The following is a 19,129-nucleotide window of genomic DNA, read 5'->3' on the forward strand; positions in this document are numbered from 1 at the left end:
ATTGACCTCCAAAGCAAGGCTAGTTGCAAAAGGTTATACTCAAAGGCAAGGACTTGACTATGAGGAAACTTTTTTCACCAGTTGCTATGTTTAAGTCCATTAGAATATTACTAGCCATAGCAGCATGGTATGACTATGAGATATGGCAAATGGATGTAAAGACTGCATTCCTCAATGGAGACATCAAAGAAGAAATTTATATGTCTCAACCTAAGGGATACACATCAGTAGGAAGTGAGCATAAGGTATGCAAACTTCAGAGATCAATATATGGTCTCAAGCAGGCGTCAAGGAGTTGGAGCCTCAGATTTGACAGCACTATCAAAGAGTTTGGTTTTGCCAAAAATCCTGAGGAACCTTGCGTATATAAGAAAGTTAGTGGGAGTGCAGTGACATTCCTAGTACTTTACGTTGATGACATCCTACTCATTGGGAATGATGTAGGATTACTGCAATCAACTAAAGTATGATTGGCTAGTAAATTCTCCATGAAGGACATGGGTGAAGCATCTTATGTATTGGGAATACAGATCTATAGAGATAGATCGAAGAGGATGCTAGGACTCACCCAAGCCACTTATATCGATACCATACTTAAGCGATTCTCTATGGAAGAGTCCAAGAGAGGATACTTACCAATGTGTCACGGTGTTACTCTATCTAAAGCAATGTGTCCCAAAACTGATGAAGAGATAGAAATGATGACACGTGTTCCATATGAGTCAGCCATTGGTAGTATCATGTATGGTATGATATCGACGCGTCCTGATGTTGCTTACGCTTTGAGTGTTACAAGCAGATATCAGGCGAATCCTGGTCCAATGCATTGGAAGGCCGTGAAAGATATTCTTAAATACTTAAGAAGGACTAAGAACTTGTTCATGGTCTATGGGGGTGTGAAATTGGAAGGCTACACTGATTCTAGCTTCCAATGTGACGTAGATGATTCGAAATCGACCTCTGGTTTCGTATTCATGCTTAATGGTGCGGCTGTCTCTTGGAAAAGTTCCAAGCAAGACACCGTTGCGGATTCCACCACTGAAGCTGAATACATTGCTGCATCGGCTGCAGCCAAAGAGGCAGTTTGGATGAGGAATTTTGTCCAAGAGTTGGGCGTCATTCCTAATGGAGTTGATCCAGTCCCGGTGTACTGCGACAACACTGGTGCCGTTGCGCAAGCAAGGGAACCAAGGTCTCATCAAAGATCCAAACATATACTGAGGAAGTTCCACATCATCCGGGAGATTGTGGGAAGAGGAGACATATCAGTCGAAAGAGTTCTCTCTGCAGATAATGTTGCTGATCCACTTACAAAGCCCCTGCCAGGACCATTGTTTGAGAAGCATCGCGAAGCAATGGGATTAAAGTTTATGGGTAGTTGGCTCTAGGGCAAGTGGGAGATTGTTAGAGTAGATGCCCTGTAAGCCAACTGTTGGCTAGGGAATTTATTGACTCAGTTGTAATAAACAATCTTTATTTTAATATAATTTAATGTTTCATGGTTTGTTATTTCTTTATCTGTATACCCATGTGAACAACATAGATAAAGACCTTGATTATACTTTAATACAAATGAATCGTAATTCGATGTTGAAACTCATTTGTAAACACTGTATTATCTAAATCTGTTCCTAGTCGATTCAGCCGCCTAAAACATGGATAAAGGTCGCTTGAGCTCGAGACTAATATCTGTGATGTTGTGTACCGCGTTTCTTGGTAAGGGCATGGAGATGTCCAAACATACAGATAGGTAGTCATATGATGATTATACCGAACAACCCTCCCTCGGACTTTCCAAGTGTTTATCATTCATCGAGAGGATAAGTCCATGGTTATGATTGTACACCATTAGTCCTTACGACCCGGGACAACACTGAGGCTCTATATGCTAGGGCTGGACTTTGACTCGTTTACCGGCTCCAGGAGAGTCATCAGATGGCGAGATTGGGTACAGTTGCGACACATGTAGGAGCCAGAACATTGTAGTCGGGGATTCACCACTCACCTACGGGTGTGGATATCCTATGTGATCTGATGAAATAATAGTGCATGGAATCTCTGGCCAGAGTATGAAATGTACGTTAGAGAAGGAGTTCTCCAACAGTACATGCGGTGCCACTATTTATAGATATCACATAGTTATCGAATTAATATGCAACCCTCGATGAACCAATGGTTGCAGATTCGATCGGGATATATGAGATGAAGGGATCGTACTGTACGTTAATCATAATCGACTGGTTCTTGCAGGCACTATCAGTGATACCTAGGGGATCATGGGGCGATGCTACTAGACGCTCTTACCATGATTCGATGGGTGCAATCAGAAATGAGTTCTGACATTCTTGATCAAGATATTGATGAAAAGAATGGGGCTGACTAGGGTAAGCCCGAATAAAGGATTATGTTCTGAATCACAAAGAGTTGTAAACCCACGGCTAGCTGTATTCCTGAACCATTGAGGGTCACACAAGCACTGGCTTACTTGTTCCCGTTGAGATAATAAATTCAATGAGTTGAATTTATAAGAAATAAGTTTGATATGATCAATCGATAAGCTTATAAATAAATTTTATAAAAGCTTACAGAAATTTTGAGAGCATGACTGCTAAAGACAGTCAAAAGAAGTAAACATGTTTTATTTAGATTTTGGTGATCTCCCAAATATATATGTATTAAAAGAAAATCAAGATTGAAAGAGGTTTGCATGCATATTTAGAATCTTTAATTAATTTAATTAATTAGATTAATTAAGTTAAGAAAGGATTAGAAATAATAATGAGGGATTTTGATTCCCAATTTACGTAACATGCATCCACATGGATTTTATGGAAATTCATTGACTTAATTAATATGATTAATTAAGGAAATGACATTTAGTTAATCAAATTAATAATGTATATATTACTTTGATTAATTGTTGGAGATCATCGCACCTTTAGAAAAATGGAGAAAGTCTCCAAAAATCCCATCAATCGAGATTGACCTTGTTTTTGGCATGAAAATATTTTAGAATCTTTAATTGACTTAATTGATCTAATTAATTAAGTAAATTGGAGGTTAGACAAAAATATAAGATTTTGATTCTTGTTTTACGTGAAGCATCAGCCAAAAACTTTAAATAAGAGATTTCAATATTTCGGCTCTTCAAGGTTGCTCTCAAAATTTTGAAACAATTTTTCTTGATCTCAAATATGCAAAAACATCTTATAATTTTCTAGTGCAAATTATAAGAGGAACAAGTTTCCCAGTCGTGGACCGGATTAGTAGATCGAAGAACGTTCGTAGGGAATTCACGAAGAGCTATCTCCGCTGACTCCGGAATAGTTGGAGCCCAGTGATTTATTCACCAAAGGTATAACAATATCTAACATCCTACTGAATGTTTATATATTTGTTAAATCATACGAGCGCCTAAAGCAAAATTATTTTGTTTTTCAAAATAAAATAAAATTTTTAAATCTTCCGCTGCGTTTGGGCGCGTAGTTATAAATTCACGTTACAGTAATGACTGTAACACGGCACTGTAATAAAATCAGTGAATTTTTATATATAGTTACCCTTATTTACATTACTTACCCAGCAACAAGAACATTAAGCAGGACTGTAGCTCCAACTGCTATACCTGCCAATTCTCCTACCTGTATAAGTTCACCGAAACTAACTGAGTAAATGCACGTACACAAAGAATATATAGTAAATTGATTACTCACGGCTCGGGTATCAGTAGCAACTGCTGTTACCACAAAGAGTAGAATAAATGCTATGATGAACTCTAGTGCGAAAGCCTGACCATTGCTGACAGAAGGCACCGTGACACCACGAGACATGGAATCGTGGAATACGCCTTTGAGTGCAAATGATGCGCATATAGAACCTAATACCTGTGCAGAAATGTATGCAGGCACGTGCGCCCAAGGAAAGTGACGGAATATTGCAAATGCTATGGAGACCGCGGGGTTCAGATGTGCTCCGGAGATGTGTCCAGTTGATAGGATCACTACCATCACTGTCGATCCCGCGCATACCGCATTCCCGAGCAGTGTTTCAGCTGCATTGTACTTTTGGTTCACTATTGGCGCAGCAGTTGCTGCAAATATAAGGATGAATGTCCCTACAAACTCTGCCCCCACCTGCAAAACAGAATGTAAAGGTTTCAGGGCTTGGCCTTATATTTTTCTAACGATAGATATTTCAAAGAAGGGAAATTTAATAGAAAATCCATTGTGAAGGCTAAGTGCTTTTCACATATGTGAAAATCATATACATCATGTAAAACTATAAAACAGAAACAATTTAAATATCAATCAAGTCAATCACGACTTTATGGATTTACCTGTGTCGTTTATGCATATTTTATTGTGTTGTTTTTAGTTCATTTTTGCATGAGTTTGTGGTGATTAGCCCACATTTCATTCATTTTGTTGTTAGTTTATTCACGTGTTTCGTTACTCAAGAATGTTGAGGTATTTATGTGGAAGTATAAAAGCTCTAGTACTCGATTAAGATCATCAGATACCAAGAGGACCCGCACAAGGGTAGGTTTCAAAGTGAGAGAAAAGGGAGAGCAAGAGAACTCAACTCGAAGAACACAAATTTTACAGTGATTTCACTAGCAACACTAAAGGGCTATTGTGACACTTTTTTGTAGACACTTTTAATTAAATGTTGTTACAAATACTTAATAATGACACTTGTAAAAAATTAATAATGTGTAAAATAAAAAAATATATTAGATTACTTATCCTGACATTTTTAATTGATGTCATGTTTTATATGGAGGGAACCAATTATTTTTCCCACATCGTAAAAAATCATTAAAAAAACTAAAAATTGTCACTATAAATAAATGTATGAATATTTGGGCTGGATATATATTGGAGGAGGGAAAATAATTGTTTCCCTCCATATAAAAAATGACATCAATTAAAAATGTCAGGATAACTAATCTAATATGTTATTTGTTTAATCTATTTTTCCCTCCTCCAATATTTATCCAACCCAAATATTCTCACATTTGTTATTGTCACTATAAATAACATACACGACACTTTTAGTTGTCATTATAAATGATTTTAACTGACATATAAATTTGTCATTATTACTATAATAACAAGGCATGTATAAATGTATTTAAAACATGAGTTTTCCTGATATTTAAAATTGTCATTATATGAATAATTAGTAACACGTATGAAGTTGTCATTAACATCTTATAATGAAATTAAAAAATGTCAGGAAGTTTAAGACGACATTGGAATAGAGGACATTTGTTGGAGGTGTCACTAAAACTTAAATGTCACTAAACATTGAATATGATGACATTTATGAATGTCACCATAAGCATTTATTCTTGTAGTGTTTTTATCTTTATCTTTTTTTATTAACTAGGATTTAGAAGATCTTACCCATGAAGCATCTATGTTTTGATCTAATTTTTAAGATTTAATTTTGTTTGTAAGCATACTTGATTATGTTGTTGTTTTTATTGCATGTTTAGAACACAATGAACTTTGAAATAATTTTATATGTTATAATTGAGACCAAGAAGAGATTTTATAACATGAAAACATAACATGATCTATGGATCTACAACTTGCATAGGCATATGAGGTTTGTTGTATGTCGATAGTCATAGACCGAAAATCGAAAGCTAGATGATTCAATAGTTTATTAATGCCATCACAATTATTAAATAATACAAAGACACTTGGTTATTTCATTTTTTTATTAAATTACTATATAGCTCGACAAAATATATTGATAGATTAAGGAATCCTGTCAAAAGCTGTTTGAAAATTTTCATTTTTTGTGACTTAACAAGGCTGCTAATCCAACAGATAATTATAGAGTCTAACCAAACTAAATTCAGAAATAAAACTGATTATACATAAATAAAAAAATTTTTATAAGGAATCTAACTAATTTCATAGCCAGACTAATAAGGTATAAGAAAGATATTGATAGCCAAACCGATTCAAGATTAACTGATGAAGCCCAAGGGACAGTCTATCAAAGTCGATCAATCAGTCAAAATCAAAACATTCCCTGAAGAATCGGTATAATCAGTGATAAAGAATCAGAGCCTAACTGAAATAGTGGATAAAGTTTTTTGTACCAATAGTCACTGAATCTTAATACAATGTTAGGTTCCTGCGCACTACCAGGACATGTCAGAAAGAACGATGACATGGCTATTGTATTTGGAAACACATATTATTTTATAAAGATTACCATTGCAGATTAATCTATAAATATATCAGTTGAACAAACTCTGAAGGTTACACACGCAATCTATCTCTGACTTTTAAAAACCAATTGATTTTCTCTGAAAAAACTTTCTATGAGCCAAACAAAAAAACCAACACACATTGTTAAGTAATTATTTGATCATTTTAAGTATCAAATTTGTTCTTAGAATTTTCTTGTGAAATCTAGTGTAATTGAGGGTTAGAAGTCTTGCTGCTCAAATCGTTTTAGATTGAAATTTAATAAAGTTTCAGTTAAGAAATGTTAAGTACTACTGAAGTGGGTGATTTCAAATTGCTTATAATTATCAAACTCTTTTATTGCAATTCTTCTATGAGGAATAAAGGGTGATGTAAGAGTATTGAAGTTTCCTAACATCCATGAACAACTTTGCGCCTATTTACTTCTAAGTTTAACAACCTTAAATACTAGTCATTAAATCTCAACTGATTTTCTTAATAAGATATTTGTTCAAATAGTTTCAAGTACTCTACTTCCACATCATTCATATGGATTGACTTACTGAGAACTCGACTGACAAAAATCTAATTTCATTTTTGCTAACCCAACTAATATTATTGTTGAGATAAAAAATTTCACCCCCCCTCTAATTTTATTTTCAATCCTAACAAGTGATATCAGAGCAGATTTATTCTTGCCTTTGGACATATTATTCAAAATAGCAACTTTCAGCAAAATCTCAATTTTCTCTAAAGAAGTTTTTGATGATGGGAAGATCGGGATGCAAGTTCATCTAGCTACACAGATATGTGGGACGTCATCACATAGGGACCAATGAGGATCATGAAAGCAAACACCATCATTGTCATCTCTTATGGTGCTCTCAGATGATTGAAAAACTTGAGAATGGAATTACTAGTGATGACAAGAAAAGTAAAATCTGGACAATGTTGCCAAGGAAAAACTATACAAGACATTGGAGAAAATAATTTCAACAATATCAAAATTTGTATCATTGCCAAAATATCTGAGATAAACTGATACAATTATGTAAAGAAAATAATCAAACGAAGGAGAACAAATTGTATGTGATAATCCAAAAAATTGATAGTATCAATATGAAGGTTGGGGAATACATGTCGGACTTCGATGAAAGAGTGAGCAATATTATTATTGAACTTTCTGCAATTGGCAAGGACTATGGCAATAGAAAAATATCCTTGAAAGTTATGATGGCACTCCCAAGAGAATGAGATGTCAAAACAATGGATATGTGAGAATCAAAATATCTTAACAAGCTTGAACTCAACGATCTGTTTGCAGATCCCAAATTATATGAATTCGAATTAGAAACAACAACTGATGGTGAATATTCAACCAAACTGACAAAGGCTTTGGCTACTGCAACTACTGAACAAAGTGAAATGAATGAGAAGTTAGTTTAGTAGATGAGCAGTGATGCAAGGTCATTGTTTGTAAATAAATTTTGGAGCTTCTTAAGGAAGAATCAGGATAACTTCCAAAGCCTAAGCAAACACAATCATCACAAGAAAGAGTCTACTAGTGAGGACCATATGTCTTTCAACTGTGGGAATTTGACATTTCATAGCCGAATGTCCCAAGCCAAAGAAGAATGACATGAGGGCATTCAAAAAAAAACAAATTAGAAGATGCTTGTGGCAGAAGACAACAAAGCTGAGACTGACTCAGAGACTGACTCATCTGAGTCAGAATGCTTCACCAGTAAAAGTGATGAAGAGGTTGTACAATGCCTCATGGCTGATGCGGAGCTGAAATCCTAATGATTATAATACACTATCGAAATTGAACATGTCCAAAGAGAAATACATTACCTTTTAATGTTCAGTTCGATATATGAACATCAAAATCCACCTGATCATTTGAGAAACATGTCAAACTAACGAACAAAGGCAAACTGTGAGGTATTGAGTATGCACCAGAGAGTTCATTTGGCAAACCCAACTAGTCCGATCGCAGATTCAGTCAGCAAGATACAACTAAATAATTGCTAATACATATCGATACAATAACTGCAAACATGTTCAAAAGAGATAGAGACAGACCAATGATGAAAGAAAGGCTAAACAAATTTTCCTTTTCAACATTTACAGAGCATTACACACACACACCAAGCGTTGCACACACATGTTTCTACACAACCCTTTCAGAACAAACAATGAGGTTAGCTTGTCAAACTGATCCAAATGTGGGTTCCTAAGGGACTAATCCTGTTTGGAACCAAATAGGATTGGGTACCAGTTGAATCAATTTGTGAATGCAGATTAATGAACGAGAAAAATTCAAGAATTCAGTTTGGTAGCAAGATAGTGGATGTTCAAGGCACATGACAGGTCACCCAAAACTTCTATCCAACTTAATCAAATGTAAAAGACCCAAGATCATCTTCGGAGACAACACCAAAGGTAAAACCATTGGTAAAGGTAATATTACCTATGGAAATTTAATAATTAATGATGTCTTACTAGGTTGAAAATTTGTGTTATAATGTGATTAACATCATTCAACTATATGATAATGAATATTTATCGAATTTTGCAAGAAAAAATGCTTAATTAAAGATGATAATAATCAAATATTGTTAACTTGAATCGGAAATGGTAACACTAAAAAAATTGATAGGAATATCAATTATTTTGCCTCACCAACATGTTTTACATCTATTAATAATGATAAACAGTGGCTATGACATAAAAATATTTAACCATCTCAATTTAAGGTCCATTAATAATTTGCGTAAATTCAACCTAGCTGATGGTTTACCTAGCATTGAATTTCTTAAAATTCATGAGTGCTCGGAGTGTCAGTTAGGTAAGCAGATTCGATCCAATTTCAAGAATAAAGGTAGCAAACTCACTAATATATGCTTAGAATTGTTGTACGGGTCAATACCTATAATCAATTTAGGAAGTTTGTGATTGTTGATGATTTTTCTATATTTACTTTGGTCATATTTATTAGTATTAAAAATCATACTAGTACCCAATTGATTAAATTTCTTAAGAGTATTCAAAATGAGAAATCAATCTCAGTAATCAAAATCAAAAGTGATCGAGGTACTGAGTTCAAACATTTGGGTGAGTATTTATTAGATCAAGGAATTCAACATGAATACTCTGCAATAAGAACACCTCAACAGAATGTAATTGCTAAAAGAATGAACATTACTCTAAAGGAAGCTGCACAAACAATGCTTGCTGATTCTAGTGTATCACAAAGATTTTAGGCAAAAGGAATCAACACAACATGTTACACATAGAACAAATACATGATCAATAAAAGGACTGGTAAAATTCTATATGGAATATGGAATGAGGGTAAGCCTAACTTATCATATTGTCATGTTTTTTGTTGTAAATGTTACATTCATAATAATGAAAAAAACTCATCTTTCTGCTTTTAACGTAAATATGATGTTGGAATATTTAATGGCTATTCAAATGTCAGTAAGCTTTCAGTGTATTCAAGAAGAAACTTTAAATGTTGAAGAAACTATTAATGTGGTTTTTGATGAAACTGTGTTGATCGACGACAAAACTAATATAGCGGATTTGAGCAATCAAATGAAAGTTATTGATCTGGCATATGACAACGAAGAAGAAATCAATGTAAATAAAAGGATTCAGCTATCATCTGAACCGGAAAACTTAAATCAATCGATTAGACAAAGGAATGAAGAATAGATGAACCGGACTTATCTAAACCAAGCCGAGGTAAACTGGACTGATGATATCCAAGCAGATGACAGTCGAGCTGTTGATAGTAACTATCGAAAACCTAGCTTAAAGGAACTAGATTGAGAATAACCTAATGATCCTACTCTAATTAATATTAACAACAATAAACTTGGACCAAGCAACAAATTCAATAAATTTCATCAATCTTTATTGGTGATCGGTAATTCTTCTGCACGTCGCAACACTAAACAACAAATAGTTAATGAATTCTTGAATGTTTCCTTTATTTCATAATCAGAACTTAAGAAAATCGATGAAGCTTTATTGGATAACAGTTAGATTGAAATTATGTGAGATGCATTAAATCATTTTGATAGAAACAAAGTTTGATACTTGGTACCCATACCATCTCATCAGACATTAATTGCCAATGGATTTACATGAAAAAACATGAAAATGGTATTGTAATTAGGAACAAAGCAAGACTGGTTGTACTAGGTTTAAGACAAGAAGAGGAAATTGATTAGAAGCTATTCTAATTGACACCAGTAACAAGATTAGAAGCTATTCTAATTTTTTTCTTATGTTGCTTATAAAAACTTTAAAGTGTTTCAGATACATGTGAAAAGTGCCTCCGTGAATGTACTATGTAGGAGGAAGTATACATGGAACAACCTCCAAGTTTTATTAATTATTTTTTAACTAATATTGTGTTTAAATTAAACAGAGCCTTGTATGGATTAAAACAAGCACCATGTACCTGGTATGACACTCTTTCCCAACTCTTACTTAATCATGATTTTACAATAAACATAGTGGATAAGACTTGATTCACATCTATTAAAAATAATCATACTTGATAGTTCAGATTTATGTTGATTGGATACACTATCCGAAAACTCTACAAACATTTTCTAAAATGATGTAGGAAAAGTTCTAGATGAGCATGATGGGTGAACTAAATTTCTTTGTCGTACTGCAATTTATGAATTCAGATATTGAAATTTTTGTTAGTCAGACAAATTATACCAAAGAATTACTTAAAAATTCGAAATGGAGCCTTTTTCAGCAGCAGCAAGGAATATCAGTCAAGGTAACATTGTATCTATGTTTTATAGGCTCTCTATTGTACATAACTGTTAGTCGACCTGATTGATCTAAAACAATCTCATTACTCAGCTGCAAAAAGAATTATGAAATATCTTAAAAGAACTCAAAATGTTGGATTATGGTATGCTGAAGACTCGTCTTTCAAAATAGTTGGATGTTCTGATGCTGATGCCACTGGGAGAGGACAATCCTTTGATCGAGCAGGATTACTTCTCTAACCTGTTTCACTTGTCCACTGAAAAGATAAATAACTTCTGTCAAGTTCCTCAACAAGTAGTTGAGGACGTGTAACTCAAGTTATCTACATCTAGTGATCTTATCAAGAAATCTGGGAAGAAGAAATAGATGAAGTTGGAGTAACAACTTCTGGCTGATGTGGTGGCCAATCCAATTCTAGCAAAGCCAGGATCTTTTGATTCCTACACTACATAAAAGTTTCTGGTGATGGCAGTCATTTACACATGCTGTAAAATTAACTGGTCAGTCATTCTGTTTCATATTCTGAAGGTGATGATTCAAAATGAGAAGCAATCAATCGGATCCGCCATCCCCTTGAACAAATTTTTTGAAGATGTTGGAGCCTTGCTGAGCAACTCTATAACTCAACACAAGTTCAAGGTTTTTCACTGCACCAAATATTCTCTCTCTCGGGTCTAAATGATAGGCACTGAATATCTTTACTGCTGGGATGATGGCAATCAAGAATTAAGAACTGGCTACTCTAAGAAACCAATTGAAATGAAGGGAAGCAAGGAAACTAGATCCAAACCCAAGAGGAAACTGATTTTGTCAAAATAGACTCGTTCCTACACCAGTCAAGGCAGTACATATCTCTCAGGTGAAATGGTCAAGTTCATTGAAGACAGGCTACTGAAGAGCCAGCAAAAAAACTAAAAATAATAGCGGTGACAGCTCCAACAAGAAAAATAGTATTCCAACAGCTCTCCTTCTTCCAATACCCACAAAAGGAATGATCATACAAACCCCATCCAATACACCAAGTCAGAACTGATCTCTACCTTCTCCTCAGCCTCAGGAAAAGGAAAAAAAAAATGTAACTGAAGTTCAAGTTTAGGAACCAATATCATTAGTACATATTCAAATAGACCTGCTGATGATTGAGGTTAATTAATTCGCTGAAGACAAGATTAAAAATTTTCATGAATAGGTGGAATTCAGAGTAGTCACCTTTGCTAAAAAGTTTAATAAGAATGATGTAATGAACATATACATAACACCGGAGAAGGCAGTGCTACAACAAGTCAAAATTGTGGTTATAACTGAAGCTCTTCAAGGTCGAGCTTATATTATGGATCTTAAAAAGATTCAGAAGTTGACAACAGTTTGTGCCAAACAGACATCATATATTACCTAACTAAGGTTTAAACTATTTATTACATAATTATTTAAAACTAAACTAATCACAAGAAAAACTCACACACACATTCACTCACACACCATAAACACATAGTGTTTGCACACACTCACAGCTGTGAACTTTTGTGCAAAGGGCATAGGACTTTGGCTCTTTTTCTTTTTTCAACCATCACTGATCCTTCAATCCCCCATAGTACTTTAGTTTCACGTCACCTTTACGCAAGAAAAAGAACTGAAACGTAGATCTGATCACCCATCAACTTCCCCGCAACGATGTTCGTATTTCGAGTGTTTTAAACGTAAATGCATGTTTGTAAACCTTCTTTTTACTCCATTCAAATCATAATATGTGTGTTTATTGTTTTTAAGCATGAAAAATGTTAAGATCATATTATTTAACAGTTCGACATAAATTTTCAAAGTTTTGAAGTTTATACGCATATATGAGACGTTTTATGAATTCTAAGGGGATAGCTTCCTTCCAATATGAGACATTTATGGATTATAAAAAAAAGTGTCGTTAAGTGGTGAACGAAGGCTGGACCATAATGAAGGACGTGTATGGTGGAGGCTTGAAAGTTAGGGTTTTCCTTGCATGTTTTGGGATGTTTCCATTGGCTAGTGGGGTAGCACATCAGGGTTCAGCCAGGGCTTGGACAAGGTCTAGTGGCCAGGAAGGGTACTAGGATGGCTGGAGGAATGGCAAGGCGGTTGGGGGCCAGTCATGAGCCCTAAGGGCTTGTTGAGGCGCATGCATGAGGGAAAGAAGAGGGGGACCGCGTAGCTTTGGGCTGGCTCAGGGTTGGTTAGGGTGAGTCCGGGTTGTACAGGAGGATGGCTGGTGGTCTGGAAGTGGTCTGGTCCAAGGTGGCTCGGGGGTGGCTCGAGAGTTTTGTGTGCGATGGCTTGATTTGGGAATGAGGGTTCAAATATGGATTAGGGAAGAGATGGGGCTGGACCGTGCACGGGGGATGGATCATGATTCACTGGGGTATTTTAGAGATGAAAAGTTTATGTTTAAAATTTGGGATGAAAATATTTAGTTTTGAATTAATTCAGGTTCAAAACGCTTTACGATTTAGCTATTAAATAATTAAATCAAGAGGCTCGAGTTTACGTTTAAGAAAATTAGTAGAAGTCAAAAATAAGTTTATATGATGGTTCGGGATAGGCTCGAGTCAAGAAAAGTAAGAAAAAGTCACAAATGATAAAATTCGGGGTCCAGGGATAAAATGATCATTTTATGTCCCGGATAGTCTCCCGATGAATTATTATGCATACTAAATGATATCTTAAAATTTTTATAATGAAACCATGATATTTTTATGATATATGTTGAGGCTAAATGATTTTCCCAAAAAATGATATTTTATGATTTTTGAAGGATATGATATGTTATAACTAAAAAAAAAGAAAATATTTTGAAGGATGTGAATTTGCTTTGACATGGAGGATATGTGGGGGATCCGTTTTAGAAGGAACGGTGAACTTACAAATTTAATGAGGATATCGTGAGGGAAAAGGCTCTACAGGGAGCCCGTTTAAGGGAAAAAGCCGTAAAGGGAACACATTATCGGATTTTCATGTTTGGTCACGCCCAGTGACGAGAGTTGTTGACGACACGCTCCCAGGTACTTGGTGTTTATTTATAGATTGATCAATTGAGCTGAAGCTGAAGGATAAAAGATAGTCACATTCAAGGATCAAACTTCAGCCAAAATGATATACAATGATGAAAGACTTTATGATTTATTTACGCTTACAAGTTTTATAACAACTTATTTTAAATGCAAGTATGTTTTTTAAATGCATGTGTTTGTATACATGTTATTTATTATTTACGGTTTGGACGCGCTGAATCAATATTAGACTTACTAGGTTTGAATGATTGCAGGTGAGGATGATATTGAGGGAGAAACTGACGCTTGAGTAGATCGGATCTGACAGTACACTCCCGAGGGACACTAGCATTTCCGCATTAAGTTTAAATTTTTTAAATAAAGTTTGAGTATTTATTTTATAAAGATTTTATGCTTTGGTTTGAAGTTTGGAGGTTGAGTTTTCCTTTAAGTTGATGTATGATTTTACAGTTGACGGTTTATAGGATTTTATATACATTTCAGATTTTTAAATATGATTTATTTTACGTCTGAGTATCGAATTTTAATGTATATTAAAAAAATTCTAGTATATTTTAAAGAAAATGGGTAAGGGACGTTTCATTTAATTATTATAAACTATTTTGTTAGAAAAACTCGATCATAGACTGTACTGATATACTAGCATCGATGCGAAGTAACATATGAAAAATAATTGAGAAACTCTAGCTCACCACCCGACTGAAAGAGACAAAGTTAGGCTTATGAAGGAAGACTCAAAGCTCGAACAGATTGCATACATTTTTAGAATAAAGGATTCACATGATACAGAAAATCGATATAAAAATGGGACGTCAAGCACGTGTTTGATCATGTTGCTAAACTTCATAAAACTTTTTTTGGAATATAATCAACTGGCTATGATATGTACATTAAATACTAAAAATAAAAACAAACATCGAGTAACCATCGAGTATTGAAACCCCCTTAGCTCCCATTCCGTTTTATTTTGGGTGGTTGCGAGACTTCATAATAGACCAACTAAATATCTCAATCATTCTCTCGTAGAAAAAAACTTGTATGAGACAGTCTCATGGGTCGTATTTTATGAAACAGATATCTTATTTGGATCATCCATGAAAAAGTATTACTTTTTATGCTAAGAGTATTATTTTTTATTGTGAATATATGTAGGGTTGACCCGTCTCACAGATAAAGATTCGTGAGACCGTCTCATAAGAGACCTATTCTCTCTCGTATCAATCATTTTGCATGTCAACTTTATTAAAAAATTAATCCGACCCATTTATTTACAAAACCTTCCATATAGTCTAACACTTGAAATTTTTGCCATCGATATTTTTTGGGATTACAACTAAGTATATGCGTGGACGGTTGCTGAAATTATATTTTCTTTTTCTATTAATTAAATTTTATTATGTTGCACTTGGATTGATGGATTTGATCAAAGAGACGAATTTTAAATTATACATATTTCGAGTGTATTTGAAATCCACTACAATTATTATTGAAATTGCGTAATTTTTATGAAGCGGATTTGATATAGACTTGAATTTTGTATATTCAAACAACTCAAAAAATTTGAAATAATTTAATTTGAAATTCGTTGATTCAAGCACAATATTAGTTCCTTAACCAGTGGTATAGATTTGTGAATAGAATTTGGTGGAGTCAGTTAAATTAATTTTAAAGTATGCATTGGGACCTTAATTAAAGATATTACAAGCAAAACTATCATAGAAAATAACCTAACAGAAAAGGGTTAAGAGGTAGAAACATAGTTTTAGAGCCGATATATCTCAAATCTATCGATCAACATCTAAAAGTGCATAATAACATTGACCACGTATTCTGGATTTTTTCAGGTTATCATTTCCCTAAATATAGTTTTTAAAATAACAATTAAAATATTTTTTTTGAATAAAAAAGTGGGGGCAAAAACTTGTGTGAGACGGTCTCACGTGTCGTATTTTGTGAGACTCCATGAAAAAATATTAATTTTTATGCTGAGTATTACTTTTTATTATAAATATCGGTAGAGTTGACATGTCTCAAAGATAAAGATTCATGAGACCGTCTCACAAGAGTCCTAATCAAAAGTGAGTTGATTTAAAAGAGAATTTAAAGGATTTTACAGAAAAGTTGTCCAAACAACTTCTTAAATAATCTTTCACCATAAAATCGTTTTTTAAATACCTGTCCAAATACTTTTTCAACTTTAAAAATGTTTTTATAGAATATTTTTCAAAACACATATTTATTCTTAAAACAAATTTTAAACATTTTATAAAAGTTTGTAAAAAAAAATTTATAATTACTTGTCCAAAATATTTTTTGTCAACTTCTAATTGAAGGTCATATATAATTGTAAAAATAAATTAATGATTAAAAGAAAATTTGAAATAATAAAATATCTTAAAAAGATGGACAAAATACCAGATCATAACACCATTTTTAGTTCTTTTATGCCTAGACTCAATATTTATGTGTGTGTGTATATATATATATATATATTAATAACTAATTAAATATTTATGTGATAAATTTCAAATGGTGATACTTATAACAATTCTAACGTGGCTATTCAACCGATATGCTTACCCAAAAAGGCGTGACAGTTGAGAAACTGAAGTTAACTTTATATGGATCTTTTTTTTGAGAGTGAAGAGTCGCAATCGCAGTAAGTGGAAAGGGTTGATGGTACATTAGTCTCCAAGTGGGCATCTATTGATTGTGACCCAAATAATATTTGCATACGTGAGCGCTCGTTTATTGAGTTATTAACACACACAGAGAGTGGAGGGAAAAAGTTGTTAAAGAGGAGAGAGACTTGTAATTGACGTAGCTCTCACATCGTTGTAACCAAATCTTGTGTAAATTAAATATGCCGTATGCGTCGATTTTTAACCCTTTTTTTTTAATCTCTTCAGGTAATTAAAACCGAGACCTTATTCATAAGAGCCCAACATGCAATTGTGTAAGCTAATTAGGTAAAAAGTAAACAAAAAGAAGGAAAAGGATCAAGTAACGAAACACATGCATTTAATACGAATTTGTTAGAGCGAGCGAGAGAGAGAGACCTTTCGAGCGAGGGAGATGTCATTTGGACAGAAGCCTGTGGGGCATGTGTGAGGCGTACCCCATGTCTCCGAGTCTACAGGCACGCAGTTGCTTAGAGGCTTTGACCTGCGATCGTAGGACAGTGAATCCATCCTCAGCGAGGACACCAGCGGAGTCGGGGTTCCTGGGGTGGCCGGGGCCGGCATAGTTGGCGCTCCCTCGTTGAAATCCGGCATCGATGTACTAATTCAACTACAGATTTCCTTTCTTTATCGTTGTTAGCTGTTTTGTTTTCTCTAATCAGGTGTTAAGTAACAGGTTTGTATAAAGTTGTCTCTACAGAAGCTTCGGGATGATAACAGAAACATGCATGCATGCAAAAAACATATACTGTAGAATCTTTTTTTTTCCTTTTCTTTTATATATATAAATATATGTATATAATTCTCAATATGAGGTTAAAGAAAAAGATACTGAGTAAAATGAATGGAAGATGGCGGAAATTACACGATTTGCGGAATTTTATAAAAATCATCATCTAGTATATATGGAGAATAAGGAAGATTAGAGATGAGTTATTGTTAAAAGTCAATGTCTAGACAAGCTATATATTTTATTTTACATTATTAATGTATTTTTACGTAAATTTCTTTGCCTATGATTTCGTATTCAATGCTCTGCATAGAAATATCAGGGAACGAGTGATCTTTTCTGTGTGAAAAGTCAAGCACGTAATGAAGATACTGTATTGAATGCCCAACGAGCAATTTCCATCGTTTCGGGCAATACGATAAATATATTTGTTGTTAAATGTAAATATCTTGAGATCCTTATACTAACAAAATTTTGTGTATGATCTGAGTTTTTATTCCATACCAAATTTTTCTTTATTTTATTCAGCATTCATTATTCAATAGAGTGTAGTGTAAAAATTCGAATAATCACGCCGTATATAATTTAAAATTAAATTTGTTATAAAAAACAAAGTCATATAAAAACATTCTCTATGATTTTTTATTTTAAATAATTTTTAAAATTTGTACAGAAGAAATTTTTTACATTTACATGTATCGTGTGCCAAAAGGAACTAGTAAGCCGTAATCATTATTTTTGTGCATGCATTAACTATGAAATTGTTTAGATTGGTGGAGGTGTTTGGACGGTGGTGAATAAACACTTTACAAAATTTTCTTCTTAAATATGAGTAGTAGCGATCTCAACTTGTGTTAGAATTGAAATCGAATGTCAACCTTAGAATTAAAGTTTAGTAGACAAGTAAAAAGTCAATGTGGAATGAGTTCGACGGAACTTTGTGAATCAAAGTGAAAATCAGCAAACCTCAATCTGAATACACTACAAAAAAAAAAAAAAAAACAAGGGCTAGCGACAGTTCAAACCGTCGCTAAAACAATGAGGCGACGGTTGCAGCGACGGTTTAGAGGTTCGTCACCGGAGGTCGCATCGTCTTCATATAGCGACTGTTTCTCAATCACCGTTACAAATAGCGACGGTTTTGTTGAACAACACCGTCGCTATATAGCGACGGTCTCGATTAACAGACCATCGCTATATAGCGACGGTTTCAAACAGCCGTCGCTATTTTAAGCGACGGTTAAACACTTAACCGTCGCTATAATAAGCTACGGTTATTGACAAAACCGTCGCTATATATAGCGACGTTTTGCCAAAAATCGTCGCTATATTTAGCGACGTTTATTTACAAAACCATCGCTTTATTAACCGACGGTCTTTCAACAAACCGTAACTTAATGAAGCGACGGTTTAGTTAAACCAAATAAAAACAATGATTTACAAAATTGATAATCTACTACGCTACAATTCATAAATAAAATATACACTAAAATTCATAAATAAACTACCATGCAAAAATTAAATATTAAATATTCTGTAAAGAAAAAGCTTTAAAAACCTGACGTGCACAAAGATATGCAGATCCACGTAACACTGAAAGATCACACCGACGAGCAAATCTATGAAATTAATACGAAAAAATGTTAGTACAAAATAAAAAACCGC

General features: G+C 34.1%; 1 protein-coding gene across 1 annotated transcript; it reads right to left on the reverse strand.

The window, feature by feature from the left end:
- Positions 1-3,491: 3,491 nt before the first annotated feature.
- On the reverse strand, positions 3,492-17,594 carry LOC142550840 (putative aquaporin NIP5-1). The gene is made up of 3 exons (XM_075659885.1): positions 17,113-17,594; positions 3,714-4,133; positions 3,492-3,641 (listed from the first exon to the last, which is right to left on the reverse strand). Exons 1-3 carry the CDS (start codon positions 17,326-17,328, stop codon positions 3,576-3,578), a joined length of 702 nt encoding a protein of 233 aa, XP_075516000.1. The 5' UTR covers positions 17,329-17,594; the 3' UTR covers positions 3,492-3,575.
- Between the last annotated feature and the right edge of the window lie 1,535 nt (positions 17,595-19,129).

Source organism: Primulina tabacum, chromosome 7, assembly GCF_025594145.1.
Source record: "Primulina tabacum isolate GXHZ01 chromosome 7, ASM2559414v2, whole genome shotgun sequence".
NCBI lineage: Eukaryota > Viridiplantae > Streptophyta > Magnoliopsida > Lamiales > Gesneriaceae > Primulina > Primulina tabacum.